Below are 21,139 nucleotides of genomic sequence, written 5' to 3' on the forward strand. Positions count from 1 at the left end.
ACCAACAAAGGCTGTGGGACTACCGTGAGAAACTGTATTAACAGCCAAGTGCTGGGAAAACGCAGCTGTAATGTGAAACCTGCTAAAATCTAACATCAAAACCACTTTGATTGGAGATTTTTATGTCAAAATTCACAGTGTGTGATCATAATGTGAAGAAAACATCAAAACATTGTTAGATTTTTATTATAAACCTTCCAACGAAGTTAACTTATCTGTATTGGCAGTGTTGTGCACACACTGTGGATTTCCTGTTTGGATTAAGCCACATTTTCTTGCCATATTTGTCAGGAATTAGCATTTGAGGGATACACAACAGAGAGGCTGCGTCACTGAAATGGTTCTGCTTTTCATTCTTTATCTGGCAGTTTTCATAATTCTGAAGAAATACAACAGATGATGCATCAATGCACTTATTGAACGAACAGAAGCCTCAATAACAAGCAGAAGAATCACACACAGCCCCAACAGCCTGGCGGCTCCTCCCATTGGTGGATACCAGCCTGATGGCACACTGCTGTGGGGCCGATTACATTTTCCAACCAGCATTTTTCTCACACACACTAAAGTCAGCCAACATGGCTGCGGCGGTCACCCTGCCATGAAAAACACCCCCAAACTGATTCCACAAGTGTTCAACCGGTCACCTGATTGGCAGCGTCCAAGTACCAGCTGCTCAAAACAAGAGTCAGTAGCAGGATAAGCTGCCGAGCATTCAACAAAGAAGATTTGGCAATTCAGTTATTCATGGTTACAACCAAGTATGTATCTGACAAATCTGACAAATATGATTTGAAAAATTAGAATATCATATAATTCCTAAAGGCACAGCAACTTGATGATGGCCAGCCTGACTAGATCAGATGATTGTTACTCAACTAAGGTGTTCGTAACAATTATGAAAACACACAATTGTAGACTGTTTTTTTTTTTTTTTTTTGTTCAAGCATGCTCGTCACCCGGATAGCCCATTTCAACTAGCTTATCATTAAAAGCAAATCAGGAAAAACAACTGATATGCCAGGTGGTGTCACATACAAGAAACCAAAGCAGCCTAGCAAGTCGTGTGCCCAAAAATGCTACTGTGGGGGAAAGTCCTCTCTGCACATGACCTTGAATGTCTCATCGACCTTGTCTTGCTCACTGTTCCTCCACTTTGGGACTTTTTCTGAGACTGGCCTTTGAAGACACCTCCACCTCTTGGCATTTCAGAACTACACTGTCAAACACGCTTTTCCTCTGTTCTACAGAGAAAGTGTGACAAAACTTTGACAGAGGACTAAATTCATCTTGTGTGCACTGTGTATATATCAACAAGGCTTCAGTGGGTCTCTCCTCTTAGGGAGTTTTTTTTTTTTCTCGTGAAGCAGTTTCCACTCTTCACTGGCTTTATGGGCTGAAGCCCAGAGGTTGGTGGGACTCCAGGATTTTAAAGATGGCTGCACTCTGGACCATTTTGGCCCTTTTTTTGACAAGATCTCTCAAACTGGCCCTTAATAAAACATAATTTCAGTTTTCTCAGAAATGACTTGTAGAGAAACCATTCAATTGGGTTTCACAGTGTGGCTCTCACAGGACAAAAGCAATTTCAATTTGAGCCAATTTGTTCTCACAATGCTTCTGTTGTAAAAATAAAAAAAGTGATTTTACCGTTCAACACCAAACAAAATGATTTGAAAACGTGACTTGCTGAATTCATAAAAAAGTGTTTTCAAAGTAGAAGATATGATTTAGATTATATATCTGATTATGTGATTGATTTGATGTGATTGATCTCTCAGTATTCAGGAAGTTTGAGAAAAGCAGCTGTTGGTATTCCTCAATTTAACCTCACAGTATCGGGAGGTTTATGACGCTTCGTTGATGATATCTTGGTTTTCATGCATAAAATGGCACAGATGAGCAGCGTAATCCTAATTGTAGTAAAAATGCATATTTTGCTTATCAGCATCGTGGAATCTCTGCTTCCAAGCTAAACCCCTAATTCTTTGGTTTCCATGTTGCATCTACTTGAAAACTGCTGAGCTTGCAGTTGACAAACTCATGTCCATAAAACTCCTTCATGCAATAAAGGTTAAAAAAAGGAAGAAAAAAAAACTGTTCATCATTCAATGTGAAAGAAAATAGTAACCAGAACTCAACATGATTCTCTGGGCCAGAAGAATCTGCACCATTTTTCAAAAATGTTCATTTTTACTTTCAAACTTTATGGAAAGAAACTCCTACAATTGTATGTTTCTTTCTGTTATGTTGTTGTTATGCTGTAACAAACAGGTGTGTGTGTGATGAGTCGATATATGATGGCAGGTTTGCTTTTGGCTGTCGGTTGTGACTGCGGCACTTCAGTTCGCAAATTTCCTCACAGACCCGGTCCCGAAGGACAGGAGCAGCTGCGCCTGCCACGGCTGCCCGACGGCCATCTGAAAACAGCCACATGTCTCCTTAAAACACCGGGGACTGACCGATGGACTGTCCACTTCTTCAGCGTGTGGATGACGGTATTAGCCTAACATGGACGTGCAAAGGGAAATCTCCAGGAAGCAGATCCTACCCTCACACAATTGATTCAAAAGGCCAATGGTGGGGGAAGAAAAAAAAAAAAAGCTTCGTGTCTTTGAAGGAACTAACCCCGATAAGCACAAAGGAGGAGTGGATATAGTACAGTGGAGTAGAAATGACTATTATCTGGCTGCCGGAGCCAGATGAGCGCGCAGTGACGGTGTACCCTGAGTGTGTCTTATCACTGAGCCTTTTGGAAAGATAAATGAGAGAATCCGCACTCTGAAAAATTAATTGCAGTCTGCAGTAATAACCTTTCTGCAGACGGGCACTGTGGGAAGCAGTGGAAACACATGGGAAGCCTTTTCATCTGGCTGGGGGATTCTTAAGGTGCCTCGAGGGGGGCGATCCCAGAAACGGCAGCCGATAGCTCCGGCAGCGCATGCGGACTTGTGCGGAGACGAGCTGGATAGTCAAGTCTGCTCGGGATCGAGGAACCTCTAAATGCGGCAGGACATGTGGAGAGTGTTCTTTCGATCAGAAACATTAGTTGGAAACCCACTTACTCGCTTTACTTTCTGGGATTGTTCACCTTTCTGGTGAAGACTCAGCCCTCGATTTAGCGAGGTGCACTTTCATTCCTTTGGAAGATGCAGCGCCACACACCCATTACGTCAGCTAATCTGTTTCCCCGCATGTCTGCCGTGGGTCTGTTACTCTGCCCTCTCTCTCTCTCTCTCACTATCCCTCTTTCATTTAGGTGCAAACCCTGGAGCCTCTGCCTCCATTCCCCGGAGGTCACCCTCTCCTGTCTCCTCTCCGCTACAGACGGTGGGCAGAGTGGCAGCCAAGCAGCTCGGCTCATTATCGCCCACGCTGGGCCCACAGAGGGCATGGCAGAGTGGAACACGTCTCGGCCCTCACAGCCTGCCATCGGGGCTTTCCTCTCCCTGCGCTGGGGATGTTTGTGCGTCTGTCTCATTCCACACACTTTCAAGGCAAAAAAAATAAAAAATAAAATAAAACACACTGATTTTATGCCAAAGCTGCGCTTGTTTTATGTTCGACTTACATTTCAGACAAACTATTTCCATCTACCCACTTATGGTTCATACATCCCACCTCCTGCTGGGTAGTTAGTGACAGTTATGTTATAGTAGATCTAAGATCACATGCTGAAGGATTACATCTCATGGCGAATCGAGAATTTCAGGTTTCCTTACACCGAAAACAAATTTTGGATAATGCTCAAATATTTGAACTGACAACGCAAACATACGTTAAACAGATATTTGGAAAACGCTTCAGGAGTTCAGGAGTGGCTCAATGCCGAACATATTCAGTCTCCAAGGTATGTCTCCATAAGAGGGAGGGAGCCAAAGAGATGAGGGGGGTGTGATCCTGTCAAATGAGGTGAAGATACTGTCTTCTATGAAGCAGATCGCACTATAAATAAAACCCTTCTTCCTCCTTTTCTAGGTCGTGAATCAGTCAAATTTGAAAAGATGTGATTTTAAATTCAGGATGACTCTTTACACTCTGTAGGGATATAATTAGTTCCATCAAGCCTATTGTGGAGAGAAATTATTGGGGGGGAAATGTGTCGCTTGTAACTCCCTGAATATTGTGAATATCATCATTTTTTTTAGACTTTCTGCAATATTAAAGCAACTCAGTCATACATGTGTTTATATTTGTCAGCAAAATGCCCAGAGGAACCTAATGATTCATTGTCAAACATTATATTATAGGGAATGAAGTTTATTCATTTGAAACTCAATTTCAAATGTGCGTTTACTAATTCACTTCTTTATATTTGGATCATTGGGCTCTAAGGAGCAGTGAGAATACATTCCATGATTGTTAAAGTGGCATATAATGGTGTGATGGATATTTGTTCTTACTTAGCCGCCATAGAGAATGAAGTAACACGGAATCGCGTCACGTCGACTCACCTTTTCCTGGTATTGCCGTCGAGATGAGTCCAGAGACTGGATCAGCGCCGTGGCGTGGCCCACGAACATGGCGTAGCAAGTAGCGCCCACGATCATGCTCAGGATGGTCAGCCACACGTCCGTCATGCCCACGGGGGGATACATGCCGTACCCAATACACAACATGTGGCTCATAGCTTTGAAAAGTGCGTAGGAGTACTGCTGTCCCCACGTGTCGTTCTGGAAGAAACGGAGAAGACGGGGTGAGTTCGGGTGAGGGCGCCGGCACACTTCATAGCTCCTGCTGATGTCATATTAAAGGTCAACGGGGACCCCGTCAGCGCGCACGCGTATGTGCACACCAATTACTTAAGACAAAACTATTGGCAGATGTCCATTTCAAACAGTTCGGAAGAGAGCAGCTGGCGGGGTTAAAACACACTTTGCAATATGCAAACACGTAGAGCAAGCAGACATTTGGGCAGGAGCCTGAAACAAAGCCCTGAGAACGGACGGATCGAGCGTGAGACACTGGAGGCTTGCATGACAGAAAGTAGGTCAGCTATTTAGAAAAAAAAAATGTGATTTCTCTGTGAGTTTTCTCATTTGTAGATAAATTGCCCCCTTTCCTTTAGATCCCGGTGGTGGTTCATGGCAAATCAATATCAACTCTCTCCTGGGGGTGACATGTCCAAATTGCTTTCAAACTCATTTCCACAGCAGAAAAGCCAAGACAGATAGCAATTTTATTAGCGCCCTCCTGAAAAGGTAAGGAGCGATGACCCAGCAAGATAATGGGACAGCTACTGTAAAAGAAGACCGAAATGTATTTTAATGACTCTCATCAGTGTCAAACCGACTGTGACCAGCTGTATCAACAAGAGAAAGCTCTTTGTTTACCAGGTAATGTGAGCAGGAGCACGAGGGGCTTTCCGTCAGAGAGGCGCCTGCCCCCGAGGCTGGAATTAATTCAGAAAGATATATCTGTTATTCTGTCGCAGTGAGAACCATTCTTCTACGTAATTCTATTAATTAGACAGTGTTTACTGTGTGAGACAAAGTAAACTCCGTTTTGATGTTGATGAGAGGCTACATGTCTCACACGGGAGTTTGAAGTATATTATGAACGTCTCTCCTCACATTTCAGGGCCTTCCTGTGTCACTCGAGCCAAAGGACTGGTTTTGGGGGGGCGCCATTTCACGTAACAGTATAACTATTCTATAGCACTGCTATTGGAAACGTAATGCTATTTTTCGCACTGATGCTTAGTAAATGATCAGGAACTTTAAAGAAATAACAGCATTCAAATTGCTAATAAAAACGGACGTGGAGCTGCTGTCTCTCTCTTTGTGTCTGTCATGAACAGGTGTTATGCAGAGTTCTGTACGGCTGCCAAAACGTGCACCTCTCTTGTGTGAACTAAGCACAGTGGAGCGCTTGGATTTCATAGAACCAGAATTTAATAATGACAGATGAAGCCAAACAGACCAGAATATTGTGTAGGCTCCACCATTTGACTTCTGACTCATGGAGCTTCAGCTGAACTTAATGAGTGAGTGAGTCAAGAGACCCGCTCAGAGACGACGGCTCAGCTGATGTTTCACAGCAACACCGCAGTAATACCGACACAGTATGTGTTCCTTATCAAGGCATCCTAAATAACAACATACAGAATGGTGAATGTCTCATATCCTCTGGATGTTTTTAAATCTGCATCGCTTCGTTGTGACATTTTGTCTTATGTGGTCACTGAATATGCATCGTTCTCTCCATTCACACATTTAAAATACAATTTAATGGCCACTCATACAAAGTCCAGGGAGCATATTGAATGAGTGTTTCCTAACAAACAGTTATAAACCAACGGTGATGCCTCATTATGCTAATATTGTTCTGCATAAAACACTGCAGGAGGCAAAATGAAAAGATCAGTAAAGACTTGTCATTCTGGTCTGTACTGCTGTGAAGTCTGCAAACACTTCGCTTTACCTTAATCATGAGCCACAGTTTACATTATGTTGTCTGACAGCACAGCCTTATGTAACCTAAGAATAATTCCCATGCAAGTTGGTTTAATGCATAATATACTGAGGCTAAATAAATATTTCATGGTGGCAAAGAGAACAGAAAGAGAAAAATAGAGGGAGACTGTTTTAAAAAAAACATATGCATGAATACATGTTATATTCAAGGGAATAAAAAGATTTTAACTTGGAAGAAGTTGTCTGGTACGCAGTTTGTTTCCAACTACAGACACCATCCCCGACCAGGACCTTGTACACCACAGTGTGTACAGAAACGGGTACAAAAAAAAAAAAAAAAAAAAAAGAAGGCAAAATTAGCTAAAGTGTGAAACATCTCAAGGGACAGTGTTTGCAACATCTGTCATTTCCTGCGCTTAAATGTATGAGAGGCAGATTCACTGAAACAAGTGAGCATGTCAGGGAGGCAGCGAGGCGTGGTGAACCGGATACATCATACCTTGAGCGATGTAACTACTACACATGTGACATCTGTTCCGGCACAAAGAGCCGAACGATCAGCTGACAAGAAGCTGCTTCACGTGTACGTCTCGGAGCGGGCCTCTCTATAGGTGCATTGTTTTGTCATCGGCATTTCATCATGTATTTTATTCCTCTTCCTAATCTGTCATCTTTATGCTAATACCTTCAGTGTTTCCTCCACTTCACTCATTTGAATTACAAATTGACTCTAAAATAAAAAAAAGTAATGCCAATCACACGGAGACAAGAGCAAACAGCCTCCAGCAGCAAAGCAATATTGGAAACACATCTGGACAGAGCGTCACCAACTGAACTATTCAATCTGGTGAGCTGTTATTTAATTAACCAAAGGCAAAAACAATGCCCTGTTGACTGTCATATTGACATATGTATAGATAAACCATAAGGCAGGATGTTACTCTAATCAGCTACATTGTTCAAGGATTAAATATAAGTTGATTTATCAGTGAGTCATAGTGAAAAGCCGAGCATTAGCCGATGTCAAATCAATTGTCGCCATAAAACCTGACAATAACTCCTTTGATTCCTTTGGGTCGGCCCTCTTTCATCACACGCTGAGCTGACATGAGGCCGTCGGCCACGGGCGGCTCGCACGTCAGGTGTGACACAGTCCACTTCCATGAGCTCATAAAGGCCGACGCTGTAATGAGTCAGGCCTCAACAGAGGCTCCACTCCAGCAAGCGCTGCAACAATGCCACTAAATTAAAGAGCGGCATGAGCGCTCGCTGGAAACTGCCAGCATCCAGCCAATATCGGATAAGGGTTGCTTGTACGCCTCAGGAGCTCAGTTTTCTCCTTTCACAAAAACAACGGATGCTAAAAGATTCAGCTAAAGAAAAGTAACCAACGAAAGGAAAAAAGACGGATGAATATCACATAAATGTATTTTTAAAGGGTTTAAAAGGAAAGATAAACAAGGAAATCTTTCCCAGGAAGCTGAGGGGTTTTAGTATAGTAATTACTGACGGATGAGATAAGACAGAGCATAATCTGATTCACACAGGCAGGAGAAACAGAGGCACTTACCACCATCTTATTTTTGGACACCCAGCAGTCGGCGGGGAAGTCCTGCAGCATGGGCACCAAGAACTGCAGGCAGCCATCCCAGTGACACAGCAGCAGCATCATGCCGATCAGGTTGACTATCCGCACCATGGCGCTGGCCAGGTCATAGGTCATATGGAAGATCTGGGGAGCGTCAGAGAGAGGAAGCAGGGAAGGAGTTAGGGGACGATGACTCAACACGCTAATGGTCAAATCCCTGAAATCTCCCGAGACTGCAAAGCACAATCGCACAGGCACACATCCTCCAGGGAGACTGTCCTCCTCCACATGCAGTCCGGAGACTTGTGGGGCTTTTCTTTTCACATGTAGCGCACGCAGTTCTGCGGCGTTGAAATTAGACGGCAGCGTACTAAGGCTTACAAATCCTGGCGTTTTATGTTCCAGGCAGATGAGCCGGTGGATGCAGATGCTGCTGTTGTGACAGCGGTCCGCTGGGGACAGCCAGGAGACGGGGACCAGAGCTTTACCTACTGTGTTGCTCTTATCATCAGCCACTCAACCAAACACAATAATGGTACAAGGGTCGGGGTGGCTGCGCTCTTGAGGTGAGAGCGTTTGCAGGCTCGGTTTGTTAATCCTAATGATAAATATACTCATAAGGCGCACCAGGACTTCTGGGCTGGTGTAGATTTTAATGGCCTCAGCCATTCAAAGCCTCTTAATCCCATTGAAGACCACAGTGTGCACTGCTAACCTCACTGCTCCTTATTAAAATCCACTCAGCGCCTTTAAAGGGCTTGTGATTGAGAGGGGATATTCCATCTTTACTTTGTTGTTAGTGATGAAGAGGAAGGAAGATGAAGGCACCCGACGTCTCCCGACGTTTAATCATGGTCCTCGCCCACCGTTTATTTCTCCCTCTTCCATCTGAATGCATTCAAAAATGGTATCTTTTTCTTTGTGCTGAGGTTAGGGAAGGGGCTGGCTGCAGCTGCTGCACCATCAAATCACATCAATTTAATTCTGTCAAAAAACGCGAGCATGAAGCCAGAGGTATGCCTGGGAAAACGTGCCTCTCGCAGTGGATGGAGACATTCTTGCTTTCTTATCTGTCCACGCCACAGATACACATTGAGACTTCCCTGTGTCCCCTTTCCAACTCTGTCGCCTTCTCTCTTTGGGCTCTTGTTCAAAATGTTTAGCCCTGGGCGCTTACACATCACCTCCGCTGAATCATTCGCCCAGCTGCACCTTTCTCTCGCTCAACCCACCGAATCCCCTCATCTTCTGCACTTTGTGCTCACAGCTGCACGTAAAATGCAAACTATTGTTTGTTTCCACGCTCCTCAATTTTTTTTTTTTTTTTTTTTTCCTTTCAAGGAGAAAGTTTTTCTTGAAGCACAGTAAGTGATAAGTTGTGTTGCAAAGTCGTTGAAGAATTTCCCGTTGAACCTGTAAAGAAGATCCGTAGCATTAAAGTGTTAAATTCACTCCCTGCCAAATGAATAAATGATGAGGTTCCCCTTTCCATCTTCTGCATTGAATGGGATACATTTTTCATTTTTGAAGATGGTATTTCCAGACCGGAAAGAGAGGAGACATAAAGCTTTAAATTGCAGTGGTGCTGCTTTAAAATCTATAAAAACTCTGCAAATTGAAATATAACCGTTCCTCCGACGTTATTGTGACAGATACGAAATGTACAGTTTTCTTTGTATTTCACAATATCTATGAACACAACATTTTCTCTCAAGTCAACTGCAAAGAAACTATATTTATAAAAGGAGTTTTTCGTTTTTTAAAAAAGAAGACCTCCTTCATTATAAGGGTTTTTAGACAAAAGGAGAGGCAGTTATTCAAAAGAGGGATGCAGACTTCTGGTAGATGTAGAATTAAAGACAAATGGAGCTTCAGCCGCGGCTGTTTTGACCGTTCTTTTGCGAATCCATCAACCTTACAGCAGTACAATACTGAAGCAGTTAGGAACTACATGTAAAAGCAGCACAATTACCTTGAGTCTGCTGAATAGCTGCTGAATTACCAGGAACCTCTGAAATGGTTCATTTCAGGACACAGTTCTGCTTTATGTGGGTTTTCCTTGAACCTGTCAATACAGTGAATACTATCAAAACTCTACAGTGTCAGCACGATTCTGACGTAGCTGAAGTCCTTTCAGTATCTCATGGCACAGCCTGAACCTCTCATTACTGCTCAACAATAAGTCTCGCTACGTTCCTCCTGTAGCTGCGCCTTCGAAGGGCCCGCAGCACTCAACTACTGTGTGGAGCATGAGAACTATGGCTGCTAATGCCACGCAAATCTTCGATTGGTACCCCAACTGTACTGTGACTGCAGGGCGGCGATTCCCCCTATCTGCCTCTGCAGCCACGATCAATTCAAATAAACCCGATGCCAAGCAGGAAGAGTCGTTCCAGTGATGGAAAATTAAAGAAGACGGGTTATGTTGAAGGTTTGTTGAAAAGCCATTATAGTGAGGTGAAAAAACAAAGTGTGTCTTCACTGCCTTTCTACTCAGGAAATGCAACAGAGAAAGGGACACTTGTGTGCACCATAAATATAACATTGATAAAGAAAATCGCTGTAAACATGTATTTAACAGAAGCATACAAATGTGCGAATGCATGCCGTTTGCAAACACAGCACTGCACAACATGGCATGTTACAATGGGGATGATGGATTGCTGACCACTTTCTTTTAATTGATAGGAACACAGAGTGAGCCTGGCAGTATTAGCATCAGCGTAAACAACAGAGCTTTGATTGATGAGGGCACAGAGACGCGGCGCAACTTTCATACAGGGGGCTTGTTTTTACTCTCAACCCTCATTAAACGTTGCCATATGACAGGTGATACCAAAATGTTTTTGCTCCTTTCATTTCTTTCTTTCTTTTTTTTTTTTTTTTTTTTTTTATTTCTCGGTCGTTAATCAAAAACCTGGTTTAATCTTGAGGCATAAAGAGCTGTTCCATAAAACCATCATAGTTTTAACTGTACAGTTGTCGGGCTGAAAATGTTTTACACAAATACAACAATTGTAAGATTTATAGCAACGCGGAGTACAAAGTTCTGTTTACTCTAAATGCTACAAATAGGTTATTGTGTTACTATTAGATACTATTAATTTTCCTTTATGACTACTGGAGATATGATGGTAATAAAAAAGAAAATCATACCAAGATTAATTTTAGTGAAACTATCATAAGTTTTCTGTCTTCTGGCTTGTGCACTAAGACTCCAGTGTTAAAAGAATCATGTGTTAGATTAAATATATGAATTTTCTCATTCAAGTAGAATACAACACAAAATAATTTTAACATTTTATATTTCATACTTCTTCTTCAAATCTGTTGCATTTTTCTTTTGAGTTAGTAGATGAATAGATAAATCAAACACACACACATACCGTACTATAGATTTTAGAACTTCATAATAACCAAACTAAGCCTGCTTCTTAGACACACGTGTACAGAGCCAGTTTGTGCTCGGAGGTTCACAGGTTCAAATCCCACTGTCGACAGGTTACTCCTGTGTGCTGTCTGCCAAGGCAGCCCACTTCTCCTCGTCTGTGTATTTAAGGTTAACTATGAATACACTGAGTGACAGTCAGAGAAATCATTTCCAAGCGGACAACAACCAAGTCTTGATAAATATCAATAAATAAATCGGAATCAATAAATAAAGATCATTGCACAAGACAAAAATCAGAATGGCCGAACTGGAAAACTAAACAGTATCCTTGTGAAACAGTGATCGGGCAGGGACAGGCAGGCAGGGAGGCAGCTGCTGCGTCATCTCAAACAGATGGAGCGAGGAGAGCGGGATCCAGGTGAGAGAACGGATGCATATGTCCCACGGTGCTGACGGTAGCTGCCCAGACACAATCAATGTAGCACTATACTCCGGCATCTGGTGTTTGCTGCTCGCGCCGCTAATGATGATGAATGTTTGGCATGATGGCGTCTCGACACGTAAGAGAAAAGCAAAATTCTTCAGACGTGTCGGCTTGCTGATGCCACTGAGCGCACCGAATCGCCAACACGCATCTTTTCTGAACACACAACAGAACGCAAAGCTCGGCCGCATTCAGGTTCAGCTGCTGAAGTGTAGCTACTCGAACAGTGGATGAATAACCGTCAGCACAGTTATCCTTTAATCTCACAGGTGATTTTGCATTGTAACACCGAATGAAAGAAGCCAAATTATCATCTTTTTGGATGTAGAGATGAATTGTTTGGTTTCAGGAATTGTTGGCTGTGAAGACTGACTCAATATATGTAAAAAAAACAAACAAAGACATTTTTGGTTGTTTGCACTACATCGATGGAGTTTTTAGATGTCTATTTACAAGCAGACATTGGTTTACTGAACACACAATAAAGAATTTGGACGAAAATGACTGTCAATATTGGAATATTTGGGGTTGATATGAGAAAAAAATACATTTTAAGGTTCACCGGTGACTCTAGCTGTGAATGTGAATATATGTGATTGTTTATCTGTACTGGATGCTTTCAGTTCACAACATTTGTTGTGTTATTTGCAACACGCTCCACCCTGATGTGTCTGAGCGAGACATGATTTCCCTCTGATGAGTCATGAAGTTTATCAGCCAAATCAGCCCATGCATGTCTCTGTGTTATTTTTAATCATCCGGCATGGTGGTGGGCAGGAGGTTACTTTTCTCACTGTAAATGCCTTGACCGCAATGTCACACTCGTGCACGCCGTCATGTTGGACGGTGCACACGCGGAGAATGAGAAGCAGGCCTGGGAGTGGACCGCAGGGAGCACCCTTCCATCATCTGTCTAAACAGGCCTGGAGGGCTCGGCTCGCAAAAAAAAACCACCGCGATTCTGCTCCCTTGCCCAAGATGCGCCGTCGGTTTTGCGCCGGGATTACACATTTCGGTCGAACAGTTTTTTAAGCAAATCCACTGTGGGTATTCATATCACACACAGCTCATTCAGAGTGTTGAGGACCTGTCACCGTTGCTGGCAAGCCTCATTGTGCGCTCAATAAAAGCCCATTAAATCTATTCTTCCTGCTTTTCTTATCTGTGAAAGACCAGTCCTTGGCTAAGGTAATGGGTCAGTGAGCGGGGAGCTGATTAGCTGATTTACCTTATTTAAATTTTTTGTCCAGATTTACTGGGTGGAAATGAAAGGCAGTTCATTCTCTTCTCGGACCCCGGGGGGGGCGGCCACACGGCTGACTTCTATCACAGCACCTGACGTTTCGTTTTGTTCCTCCATTACTGCGACACAAAGCCGCCGATGCCGTTCCAGCCACAAATCTCAACAATCCCAGCTGCCAATATCAAATAGAAAGTGGCGTTCAGCCACTTTTTAATAAATACAGTACACACTGGTGGTGCAGCGCAAGTCCCAAAACCACCTCAACTTATTTTACGACAATAAACTCTACTTTCAAAAGCACTGTGCACTAAATAAAGCTCCTAAAATCTTCATTTCCTTTGTGCACATACATACAAAGGTTCTTTGAAACATAATTTTGTTGCCCTTTCACCCCGGCATGGATAAAGTGGATTTTGAGGATTTATGGAATATTCCAGATCCATGTAATGCATGTCAGTAAATTTTTAACTTGTGAAATGAAAAATTTAAAAATCTATTCAATTTTCAAAATGTTGTGGCCTCGGCTGCCAGAGAAGAATCCTGCTAACGTCTGGTTTGCTGGCTGGGAATCTTTTTCTTTCCTTAACACAGAATATCCAGTGAACATGTCTGGTCTCACTGTGTTCGCTGTGATCATGCAAAAACACAACAAGTGATTTTCTAAAGACATATTGACAGCCATCCCTTTGCAAGCGAGTCAAACACAAGTTAAGGCAGACTTTTTCTGCAGCTGTTCATGACTCAAAACAATCATTTTGCTGCCAGTTTTCACAAAGGGATATAAGTAAGAAAAAAGTTCCAATCTTTCCGGTTTTCTTTTGATCATTTCAGAAATTGAAAATTAAACTGATGAACATGACACGGAGTTCACTGTAGAATCACTCCCTGATGTGAGAACAGTGCCGATGTACTGTTTGGGATTACGTTTTGCACAGAAAGGTTCAACACTTGAACTTTTCAGCTCGGCTCAAACCTTTAGCTCTGTCCCACTGCATGTGGGCTCGGCTCTCGTCTCACGGACTCATCTCCATCCACGCCACGAGCGACGCTTTCGGGGCCGGCCCGCCGAGACGACAAGTCGGAGGCAGCAGACATGATGGGAGGAAGCCCTCAGAGCTTAGTCATTAGTGCACTGCCTTGAATCAGATTTAACAGGATGACTAATCTCATCCAAATCACTGGTTTGTCAACAGGAGACAACTCCAATGAGGAGGATATCCGGTCACAGTCTTATTTTTATCCCGATGAAAAGTGACAAGACAAAGCTGACGAGGGGGAGACGGTGGGGGGGGGGGGGTCGCATAACGACAGTCGTCTCCGTGTGTGTATGTGTGTGTATCTGCACACCGCACTGAACATCACCGCGCACGGCAGTGTCATACTGGCACCTAGCCACCGCCACCAAAACCCTGTTTGTAAACAACATACTGTCAACATGGCGGCTGTGAAAAGAGCCTCGCATGAGGAGTGGAAGAGGAAGCAATCACTGCTAATTTACCACAACAGAGATAGAGGCGACTTTTAAGAAGGAGATTTCATGAGCTGGCGGGGGATCAGGGCAGCGCTTCAGTTATGTAAAAGGGTATTAATGGTGTTAGCAAAGTTTGGATTAGAGTCTTTGAGGGGGTGAAGATGATGATTGATTGATGATGATTGCGGTTGCAAATGCCCTGAGAGCATCTTGTGCTTTGTAATCTAAGGTTTCTTTTCTCTGACTCTAATCCTGAGCGTGTTAATCTGTAAAGACGAGCAGGTTTCGGAGGAGAATGTGCAAGTTACAGCCCAAATTTCGCAAGGCATAAGAAACTATTGTGCACTTTTCCAATAAAAGCTTAAGGTGAATGCGCTTTATTTTAATATATCAGTCAACAGATTGGCAAATCATTTCAATCACAATTGTAATTGGAGTTTAAGAAAAAGCCATGTGTAATAAGTACTCCATGTGATAGCAGTTTACTTTAATAATGTATTAGCTTGTCATTTGTCTCTAATATGGTTGTAAGGGCATAAATTTATCCCTTCGCTTCATCAGCCTGTGAAACTGTCTCAAATTGTCTTGGAGAGATCATAATACGCTTAAACGGATTTCATTAGGTTCAAATCATTTTAATGTTCCGCTGCTGGCTTCATCCAACTAATGTATGTCTCCTCTGTCCTGGGGGAGAGCTCCCTCCTCTGTTGTTCCCTCAGAAGTTTGCTCCAAAGGTTTTCTGGGGACGTCCATCCTCATGGGGTCTAAGGACAGAGCATGTCATATGCTTTGCAGATTGCAGACCCCCTTCAGGCAGATTGTCCTGACTTGATTCCTCGTTGTTTCACCCTGGAAGTGTAAAATTGGGGAAGACTACTCATACTCTATTTTCATCATCGGCATCATTCGTGGAGCGGCAGTAAACATGATGAAAACTCGTAAAAGTCTGCCGTGCTGCTTTGACCTGTAATCCCCTCTGTGGTCTTTTCTGGAAAGACCCTGCAGGAGCAGTTTAGGGGTCAAGGATCGCGCTCAAGGACACTTCGGCAGTCTGTGCCAACATGTCCGAGCTTCAGGGCACTGGCCGCAATATGTTCTCCAATGAATTATGGTCAATAACAACAAAGCAAACACAAAATTGCAAAAATATAGTTGTGGTGCAGACCAGGTAACAAATGAGTGATAAACTTGCCTACAGCCCCAGTCAGAAAGGAAAGTCATCCAGGTGTTTTTTCTTTTAATATGTAGATTATTTGAAGCTGCTGCGGCTCCTCCAGATGTGCTGCTTAAAATCCTGTTTCATGTTATAAGTGATCAGGTTGAAAGGCCAAAACAACCTTCAAGCCACCAGGAAGTGCCCTCAAGCTCCCGACAGGCTGTCTGCATTTGATTTTCTCCTTTCTGATTCCATCCGCGCAGCCTTGGGATGGAAATCCGATGTTGATTTGTTTATTTCTTTAAGGCTTCGGCACAACCGATACAATGTTTGAATGTATAATGAACATGGATCACATTGCTTTTTACACAGCGGCATCAGGTTTCTATGAAATCATCCATACTTTTGACAACACTGCGATGGATTGTCAATTGACTGAACTGCACGAGGCAATGATTTATGTACATGTCGGAGCGACTTCTGATCTGCCAAAAAAATACATCTGATGCAAAGCAAAGGTCATTTGATTCACCTTGTATATGTAGGTCTTTGACTTTTTGTTATGCATCAAAAGAGATGTGAGTTCATCTTGTATTTTTGAGTCTGCAAGTGTTTTTAAATTGTTTTGTGAAATCACTAATGCTCATTTCATAATTTTGTGAACTGTAATTTTAGTCTCAAAATTAAGTGTTTTCATTCAGGGATCATTCAGCTTTACCAAAGCAGCTCAACTTCAACAATTTCTGCAGGAGTGGAAACAATTCCTTCATCGTCTCTGACAAACCTGTCCTCTAAGATGAGATTTTCATTTCAGCTCAAGCCACTGCACCTCTTATATATTTAAGCTCCGTGTTGTACTGATAATTCAGTGCACTATACTTTACTTTCTACCTCTGACTGGTCCTGATTCCTCAAAAGCCTGATTTGCTGCACTTCAGTGTCAGGGGAAGGATTCTAATTTTAAAGTATTTGTTCCCAACAGAATCTCACTACAAGGCATCAAACCATGCAGCAGAGTTCAGTGAGCTGCGCTCAACACTTCCCAGAAGAAGTGTCCTCCGTGTGACTTCCTACGGCAGAGGAAATGAATCTCAAACAATAACAAACCAAATGAATTTGTGCAGCACTATTTATAGCTGGCAGACACTGGTGAAATATGAGCGAAATAATTCAGCTTTGCCAGTCGGAGGACATCAGGACATCGCCGGTTTGCAGCTTCTGCGATGTCATACGTATACATCACGTCGCTGAGCCATATTTAGAGCGCCAAGCCATGCTGACTGGCATTCGGTGATGTTACAGAGGCTAAAAACTGCACAGCGTCATGGATCACAAGGATCCCACCTCAGCTCTGAGGAGCCAGAGAGAAATAATGCTTTTTCCCAGTTGTAAATATCCATGGGGGGAACCAGAAGACAATAAAACTCGAGGAAGACGGCGGTTTCTCCGTTTTACTTTCACCCCAAAGCTCAATATGTAGGTGAAGAGGCTGAAATGAGGTCAGTTTGAAATCCAGCATAATCGAGAAATTGCGATGAAATACATATATACGTTGTTCTGAAGTGGAGCCGTCGATAGGAAAAGTCAAAAAGTCAGTCAGGTGGTGAGATCTTGGCGACAAGTTATTCTGCACTGACAGATGACATTTCTGTGAGGTTGCATCTGGAGGACTCTGGCGCTGATGCAAAGCTGGCCTTTCACTCTGTCTGCCTAACTAGCATTCATCAGCAAACCCTCACACACACACACACACACACACACACACACACACACACACACACACACACACACACACACACACACACACACACACACACACACACACACACGCCACCCACACAGGGACAGAACATGTAAATGGCAGCTGGCTCCGTGAATGTAATGTCCGCTCTCTCTACGGCATTGTTTTTTCAAATGCTGCAGTCGCCGCTGTCCCGCACTGTCCTTGCAAGTTGTTGTTTTTTTTTAATAATGACAAAGGTATGAATCACGGTTCTTTGGTTTCCGAACATCCGTCTGTTTTTCTGTACTTTTCAGGTAAAGTCTTTGTCAGTTCGTAGAATCCAGCTCTGCGGACGCTCCTCTGCTTCCTGCTGCCGACCTTCCTGCTCAGGCTGAATGCGTGACAGGCCGCTGCCGCTCTATTCAAACGAAGGCTGGCCTGAACTGCGTGTATCTCCGCCTTCATTTTGCTCAAAGAAATACAGCGGCGACTATGCTTTAGAGACGCAGGGCTGCAGAAGGATTCTCCCCCAGTGATTTATTTGAACTTTTCCTCTCTTTGAAACGGCATTACAGAGGCTCTGCATGATTAATGTCGCCACACTTACACACACTGTTCTACTTGGATAACCAGCTGAATATTTGAAACCCGGGAATTTCGCGGAAAGCCGATGAGCTTGTGTGAATGTGCTGTGGTTTGATTGGCAATCACTCATCTATTCATCCTTTCTAAATGTTGGTGTGAAGTCGTGCACTCAGGTAAACACACCCACCAACACCCCTTCCATCCTACAGCAGCACCGTGTCAGGATCACATTGTGCCCACAGCGTACTTAACAGATGGAGAAACTGTGCTGTTAGTGTGTGCTCTTGTAATAGAGATGTCAATTCAATAGAGAATTAGGCAAAAATCACAGAAACCTACTTTATTCTGTAACAAACTCAACGCAATATAATTTTTTTGCTTCCGGCTACAACTCACAGTCAGATTCTAACTTTAGTTTTATGTGTTCCATTAAAAAAAAATCAGACGCACAACCACCAACTCAAGCTGAAATGATGATTTTTAGCAATCGGGGAGCCTCATAATGTTTTGTGATGGAATTGCAGCAAAGCTAAATACATTTTTCAATAAAGTCTACAAGTCTAATGACCACTTGTGGTTTTTCAGCTTTACAAAAGCTTTTCAAGAGACAACAATCTGTAATGCTGAACATCGGTTTTAGTTAATTACAGTAAAAGCAACTGATTTCATAAATTGTATCTCTTCAAAAAATCCAAAAGACAATATAGAAAGCCTCCACTGTCTAATCCTATATATCCACACAGTCACAAAAAAATATTTCTAAGATTTGATTGAAGTTGAAACACAGACACAAAGCCTGATACGGGGGAAACTATCTCGGACTTTCTATTTCACAGGATGCAACGCATATGGTAAGTACCAGCTCCATGAATTAAGCCTGACTGTCACCTAAAAACACTGCTTTTGTGCACCTTGAAATTCAGTGACACAGATCTGCTGATACCGCCTGAATGATCACCCTGCACACCGATTCTGTTCAGCGACTCTTGATCGAGACACTAAACCCTGATCTAAAGTCACTCCCCTGCTCGGTCAATACTTTTAAGAAATACGAGCTTGTAGAGGGGGGCTTTTGTTGTTTTAAGGGTAGTTGTGTGGAATGACAAACAGCGGTTGGAGAAGTAGTTCCACGACTCGTAATCCGGCCTTTCTGTGTCAACGCACCGGCGTGAATAACGCCGCGGTCGTCCCATGCTGCCTCGACAGTCCTGCGCTATCCTCCAGTGGTGCGTCTTCCTGTTGACTCGTGAGGTTCTGACACCTCACTTTGCACCTTTTACCTCAGAGACTGAACAACAAGACCCATCCAGTGCGAGCAACGGGAAGTTTTCTAATTATTGCTGCAATTATAATCATGCGCATAACTGCTGCACTGCACCTCTGGGCTCTGTGGTTCCACTGCTAGCTGGGTGGAGGGAGTGAGAGAGAGAGAGAGAGAGAGAGAGAGAGAGAGAGAGAGAGAGAGAGAGAGAGAGAGAGAGAAAAACACTCAGCATCCTGGCTTCATCAGCCGACTAGTGACAGGATCTCAGCGGAGAAGTTCCTTTACTACTTTCAAGGGTGAACGCAATCAGAGGCAGCGTCTATTCATATTTCCTTCCTGGGGGGAGAGGTTGATTCATGGAGAGCTCTGCAAACACGTGTGTGCTGTACATCTCCCCAGGTTGGGAATACCATTTGGATCGTAATTGGATTTACTAGGAGAAACCCCCTTGTGTTTGACTAGCTTCATCAAATACTACGCTGTGATTGTCAGCCCACTTTTCGTGGGATTTTCTCTCTTGATTTCGCTCTCCGTGAGTCTAATTTTGAGCATCCAGAGATTACAGTTTCCCCAAGCACAACTCACACAGCTCAAAGCGCTCCGCAACGTGGTTTAGTCCACTGACATGGTTTTTTCTTACCTCTTCCCACTGGTGGATGTAGCGAATGAGTCTGGAGAGCCGCAGGAGCCGCAGCAAGCTGAGGATCTTAGTGAAGCGAACAATCCGCAAGGCGCGCGCCGTCTTGTAGAAATCAGAGTCAATGCGCGTCTCCACGATGAGGAAGATGTAGTCCACGGGAATAGAGGATATGAAGTCCACCACGAACCAGCTCCGCAAGTACTTGACTTTGATCTGCTGCGGGTCCAGGATGATCTCCGTGTTGTCCTCCTTGACGATTCCCGTCCTGAAGTTGAGGACCAGGTCCATGAGGAAGAAGGTGTCGGACACGACGTTGAAGACGATCCAGGGAGGCGTGTGCTCGTCCTTGAAGAACGTGATGCCCACGGGGATGATGATGAGGTTGCCAACCATCAGCAGCAGCATGGTCAAATCCCAGTAAAACCTTGTTGGAGGGAGACACGGACAAAGACGGGCACATGGTCAATCAATTAGGCATATAATCTTTCAAAACTTGGGAAAAACCTAAAAGTAGTTTCTAACTTATGCTTGTTCTTATTTGAAAATTCATCAGTTGTGCTTTTGTAAACGAAAATAACTGAAGAGACTTAAAAAAAGAAGTAAAGTTAAAAAGAAAAAAACATCCAAGAAAACAACGAAAGCACCATGAGTTTTAGTAAGTTCCCTGAAAACAAATAACCGTTTGAGAGGCTCTTGAAGCTCGTGTTCAACACAAACCAATAAATCACAATGAATGGAGAAAGATCATCTTTAACACAATAACCACTTCAAAGGACACACGATAACTTTTTATGTGTTAATATTTATATTTCATCGAATAATCAAATGGGATGTAATGGAGTTGAAGTGAAGAAGAAAAACGGCTTGACTCTCCTTGCTGGTTCATTTTGAATATTAATGTTCTGTTCATATTTAGAGGAACCAATCTTCTGCCCCACGCAATGACCGCATAGAAATTTATACACTTCTATAACCTAACGCACGTACCTCATATATAACTTTCCGCCGATGCCAGAGAAGGCCTTGACATAAAAGCTTTTGTGTTTGGGACTGTAAATCAGAGCTCAAAGGTCAGTGAGGGTCCACTGTTAATTACGAACGTTCCACTGACCTCATATGTCTTCCAAGCCTCAGAGTTTGGTTATAAATTGCACTCTCTGCTTCTCAGGTAATTGAAT

The 21,139-nt window shown here is 43.3% G+C and overlaps 1 protein-coding gene across 1 annotated transcript in view; it reads right to left on the reverse strand.

Moving 5' to 3' along the window:
- The window catches only part of hcn4 (hyperpolarization activated cyclic nucleotide-gated potassium channel 4), a 64,965-nt gene that overhangs the window by 25,409 nt on the left and 18,417 nt on the right, over positions 1–21,139 (reverse strand). The window contains exons 2-4 of the mRNA XM_030097450.1: positions 19,962–20,385; positions 7,987–8,148; positions 4,455–4,673 (exon numbers count right to left, since the gene is read on the reverse strand). Of these exons, the coding sequence (XP_029953310.1) occupies positions 4,455–4,673; positions 7,987–8,148; positions 19,962–20,385 (805 nt within the window). The remainder of the gene's footprint in view (positions 1–4,454; positions 4,674–7,986; positions 8,149–19,961; positions 20,386–21,139) is intronic.

Source organism: Salarias fasciatus, chromosome 1 (genome assembly GCF_902148845.1).
Source record: "Salarias fasciatus chromosome 1, fSalaFa1.1, whole genome shotgun sequence".
NCBI classification, from domain to species: Eukaryota; Metazoa; Chordata; class Actinopteri; order Blenniiformes; family Blenniidae; genus Salarias; species Salarias fasciatus.